The sequence below is a fragment of the Diadema setosum genome, chromosome 15 (genome assembly GCF_964275005.1).
Source record: "Diadema setosum chromosome 15, eeDiaSeto1, whole genome shotgun sequence".
NCBI classification, from domain to species: Eukaryota; Metazoa; Echinodermata; class Echinoidea; order Diadematoida; family Diadematidae; genus Diadema; species Diadema setosum.
The window spans coordinates 12,297,406-12,302,562 of record NC_092699.1 but is presented as its reverse complement, the minus strand read 5'-3'; the positions used below and the strand labels follow the sequence as shown (position 1 = coordinate 12,302,562).

The 5,157-nt window shown below is 42.6% G+C and overlaps 1 protein-coding gene across 1 annotated transcript; it reads left to right on the top strand.

Moving 5' to 3' along the window:
- The first annotated feature begins 2,971 nt into the window (after positions 1 to 2,971).
- On the top strand, positions 2,972 to 4,528 carry LOC140238438 (uncharacterized). Its single transcript, XM_072318342.1, has one exon. It carries the CDS (start codon positions 3,002 to 3,004, stop codon positions 4,463 to 4,465), a length of 1,464 nt encoding a protein of 487 aa, XP_072174443.1. The 5' UTR covers positions 2,972 to 3,001; the 3' UTR covers positions 4,466 to 4,528.
- The last annotated feature ends 629 nt before the right edge of the window (positions 4,529 to 5,157 follow it).

Below are 5,157 nucleotides of genomic sequence, written 5' to 3'. Positions count from 1 at the left end.
ACACTCCATGTACGATCTTTGATGTGTTTTCCCATTGACAAAAGGGACACAGTTCAGGCTCTGTGTACATGTGTAGTACAGGACACCTCCCTGTGTAGTACTAGTGTACGACGTTGTAACGGCGCAGTACACTCTGCATTGTGGCTCCATACGCTGCGCTGCTACTATACCGTTCGCTTTTTTACCACTCAACTTCCTTGCTGAATATACTCAAGTTACCAGCCCTGCCTGCTTGTGAGTCTAAACAGAAGCAGTGAATTCAACATCAAACCCTGGCTTGACGCATATTATCATACGTAAGTACAGTATAGTACAGATCGCTGTTGTCCATGTTGCATGTATTCACTGTAACAGTATTCAGCTTGCATGTCTAGTCTCTATACCTAATTATAGCTGTGTGTATACCGCACCTGAAACGCACATGATGGTAATGCGCTTCATGGAGTAGTAGAAATCAAACAAACATAAAACATAAACAAAACACAACGTTCATCGTGAGCCCCGCTACAGGCTCTAATCCACAGAAATCATATCACGATTATGCCGAAATACGACCCCACCATACCATCACACCAGGCAGGTAAAGCTGCTGAGCTGGGCATAATTATTACACGATATACTACAGTATCTATCTAACTATACACAGCCCAGTCGCTGTACATGGTACGTCGCGACGTACCATGTACAGCGACTGGGCTGTGTATAGTTAGTATCTATCAAACAATCTCACGCTTCGTATACTCTCATTGCATGCCTTTACGCAGATAAATACGCTGCTACAAAGGGATCGCACTTGCTTGTTACAACGTCCTTAGTCTGATAGTATAGATCCATGTTGGTCATCACACTCACAGATTGCCATATGACATTTGTATGTGCACACTAAACGGATGTACAGGGAAGGAATTCAACTTATCGGTAAATCATATAGTCCAAACATAGAACAATACAGGCTCCTACAATTTGTATAGCTATCACACAATCACACATAGCCAGGTATAGACTACATTTTGTTATTGTCCATAAACGGTTCCCTGGTGTAGCGACCTATAGCACGTAACATACATGATCTTCTACACACAGATGTTGAATCCAGGAATTTCACCATAAAAAAAATCCAAAGAAAACAGAAAAAAAAAAGAGAAATGCATGATTATTCATTTAATGTAACTGATTCATGCAGGCGCGGGCGTTGCACAGTTCTGAACCAAAGCAATTAAAGATGGACACCGCTGGAAAAGGGAAGTCTTCTCCACTTGGTAATGTCTAGTAGCATTCTTATGTGGGGATGCACGTACTGTACATTGGGTAATAGTATTCTCACCTCATATTGATTGTACGTGAATGCATGCGTGATCGGGGTAGTAGAGCTAAAGAGCGCCGCATCGGGGGGGGGGGGGGGGGGTAAATGAAGTGTTTCGGAAGATTTCATCATGCCCCTCCCTCCTGACTAAGTATTTCCATACCCCTTGATACACTAAGTATGCACGTATGTACACTGTCGGGGTAACCAGTAAACCACGCTGTCCCCACCATTATCGGAATGTGCGTGCATCCGAGCGTTTATACTAACGAGGGTAAAGTAGTGTAGAATGGTGTGGTATAGTAGATTGGGGTGGGGGAGGACATAAGGAAGGCCTACCAGGGATAAACTAATGTACAAAATTTGGCTCTGATAAATATCTAGTCACGCCTGAAGGCATCTTATGCCATCGTGACCTCCAGTGGAGTTTCTTGGGCTCCTGCAGCAATCTCGTGAGCGATCACAATTAATCTTTGCGCAGGTATTGTATTTTTCCTGTCTATCCTAGGATAAACATCTTGATACTGAGTATTGGATGAGCAATATTCACATCTCCGTATAGTCTTCGTTTGTGGGACAGGTTGGACTGTGTGACGGCCCTACGTTTTTGAAAGTGAGGTAGCCAATATCGGCTGAGTAAAAATGAAAAGGTCTTCATTTTTATTTTTGTGCCTCTTTCTAATTCTGAAAATCGGCTGACAAGCCCCGCCCCTCGCCCCTTTTTTTTCATATATTTTTTTTTCTTTACATGTTCTGCTGTATTTTGGATTACACTTTCCTCCCACCCTTAAAGGGATCGTATATAGTTTTGGTTGAGACCTAATTTTAGGTTTCTAACATTTTTTGGTTAGATAATGAGAAACCTCTTATGAAATATGAAAGAGGATGTAATTCTATGAGGAATTTAAATTTTATTTGATGACAATTGGTTTTGAAATGGCTGAGATATCCAAAAATAAAAAGAGCGATTCTGATAAAGTGTGGGACCCACACTTTATTACAATCGCTTTGTTTTACTTTGCTTTTGGAAGTTTCAGTCATTCCAAACCTGGTTTTCATCAAATACACTTTGAATTCCTTTCAAAAGGGTATGCTCTGTACTATATCATTTAGTGTTTTCCTGGTATCTCGCAAAAAGTTATAAGCCCAATTCTCATTTCCACCAATGCTACCATCCCTTTAATGTTGGGGGGGGGGGGGGGATGGGGCGGTCGCAGACCCCCCTGTTAAACTAGATTGGCTCTTTTAATGTCATGTTTTGGTCCAGGAGCGTCGTACAAAACTGAAAATGCCATATTCGTTTTGCCGTCTATTGTCAATATTAGGACATAATGACAGCTTTTTTACGGATTGCTGGTTGGTGAAATTCGTTTGATATACACACGAAACTTTGTGTGTGTGTGTGTGTAAATGTTATATACCACATCTCAGTTTACGAAGCACATAGTAGGCCTACCACTGCCAATTTTTAAATCGGGCTTTGTATTTTATTTTTCCATGCGTAACAGGTGGAATGCGAGACAACTGGAAAATCCTTTGTTACTGAAACCGCCAGCCATGGACATGCAAGACGCTGGACATAGGAATCATGCGGACAGTTGTATGCTCGTGACTTTACATTTCATTTTCTGAGCAGTCCTCTTTTCAAGGACTTAGGCACCTAACTGTACTAGAGTGGGATCAAACCAAATATGTGCTATGGCTGAGTGTAGGAAAGGTGGTGATGCCTTGTTTGAAGACGCATGGAATCGCATTCCGTATTACAATGAGGGACAATGCTCTGGTGATTGTCCGAGCTCACTGTGCGACGATCAGCTGACGCCAGGTGCCCGGTGTGCGAACGAAGAACTGACTGAGCACAATTTCAAAACGGAAGATGAAACATCATCACTAGGAAAGGCAGCGATGGAAGCGGGCTGCGAACATTGTTGGCAGGCGACGCAGCAAGATTCAAGTGATACGGATACATCCTCATTTTCACGTGAGACAGAAAACAGTGCGCGTCCTGATTCCCGGACAGACGGAATTGGCGTCAAAGTTGAGCATTCCGAGGTCCAAGATAATGAAGAAAAGGATGACTTCGATGTCTTTGAAGTGAAGCGGGAATCAGTAGATGGTTTGAACGATTCCGATTTAAACGCCGAACAATATCATGTAGGCCTAGAAGTTCCCGCGACCACTGACCAACACAAAATGACAAATGATACAGGAACAACCTCGAGTGCACATTTTGTCAGGGCAATCGAACACCCAGATAGAAATGGGGGAGAACCATGTATACCGACTGATGTACCTGGGGAAAAGCGAACCACAGTAGAAGGTCCCAAGGATATCGATAACATCGTTATAGCACCTTCACATCTCAACGATGACCATGGGTCAATTTTCTTTTATGAAGGCTTGAAAAATTACCAATCACGGGGACTGTACACTGATATTTGCATAGATGAAATGCGGGACAAGTTTGAAACAGTAGAAATCAACCGATCTATTTACTTCAGGTGTACACTATGTTTCCAGACTTTTGAGCAACTGGCTGTTGCCATCAAACATGCATGGTTACATGCCAAGGGGAATTACTTTATCTGTCGCAAATGTGGGCGGAAATTCAAGAGCAAATTCAGTTACGACGTACACTTAGAACTTCATGCACAAGGGCTGTGGAAAGAGACCCCGGGTCGAAGCAGCCTCCCTTTTGCATGCGCAATGTGTCACAAATTCTTTCCCACGAAGGCGTTATTGTCGTCCCACAGAAAGACACATACAGAAGAATTCCCCTATCGGTGTGGTGTATGCGACAGAGGGTTCCGGGGAACAAGCCAACGCGAAACGCACGAACATACACACCAACGTGTAAGGAAGATTAAGCTAACCTGTCCAGTGTGCGGTCTATCACTCAGTTCTCCCAATTCGCGTGCTCGACACCTAAGAAAACACAAACACTACAAGGCCGACATCAAAGCATACGCTTGTGACAAGTGCCCAGAAACCTTTGGATCAGGAGCAAAACTCATTGCCCACATGAAGGCGCGTCATCCTCCCCGTCCTTTTAGCGAAACATGTAATTTGTGCGGTCGCGGTTTCTGTCATCTTGCCAGTCTTCAACAGCACCAACGGGCTTGCCATCCCGAGACCTACTCGACCGACGACATCCCCTTGTAATGTGCGGAAAAAAAGCTCTGCAACAGGACGCTGGTATACCGCAGGATGGTCCTCAGCTCTCAATTTGAGCTTGTTGCAAGCTTAGAATCTGAGAATATTGCAGAAATTGTATTGCACAAATTGAACATCACGAGCATGCAGCTTACAGTTGTACCTCTTTTTTTTTTTTTTTTTTTTTTTTTTTTGCTGCTTACTTTCAATGTTCTCTGTCATGTTTTACACAGAAATATCAAAATACGAGGTAGTTTGATGTATTTATCATGTTTTGTACATTCTAGATTTTGACCAAAAATGACAAAATCGATTATTTTACTTAATGGGTATCTGAAAACAATGGTTCCTACAATACATGAAAAATGTATCATTTGTAGTACAACGCCCTACCACTAGCTGTAAGGGTGGGTAGTTGTCTCTGGTGTAATTTCAGAAAGTTTGTAAACATTATATCAGTACATCGAAAATGAATTTGATAAATTGCAAACAAAGTAAATTGAATGTTTTAAGATTGATGGAGACATGTTCAATTTCTTTGGAAAGTTTGGTTTCAGCTCTCTGTACTGTGTTCCAGTTCTTGCTGGCGTTTGTGGAGAGTAACGGATTAGATATTTTATTAAGCGTGAAGAACGTACAACAATGCGTCAATTTCGTCTGCGTCTGATACTGCCAAGTCGGGCACAATCCTGCTGGGCCAT

Bases quoted from the DNA above. Each gene is read 5' to 3' on its own strand.
- LOC140238438 (XM_072318342.1), top strand. From the start codon at position 3,002: ATGGCTGAGTGTAGGAAAGGTGGTGATGCCTTGTTTGAAGACGCATGG.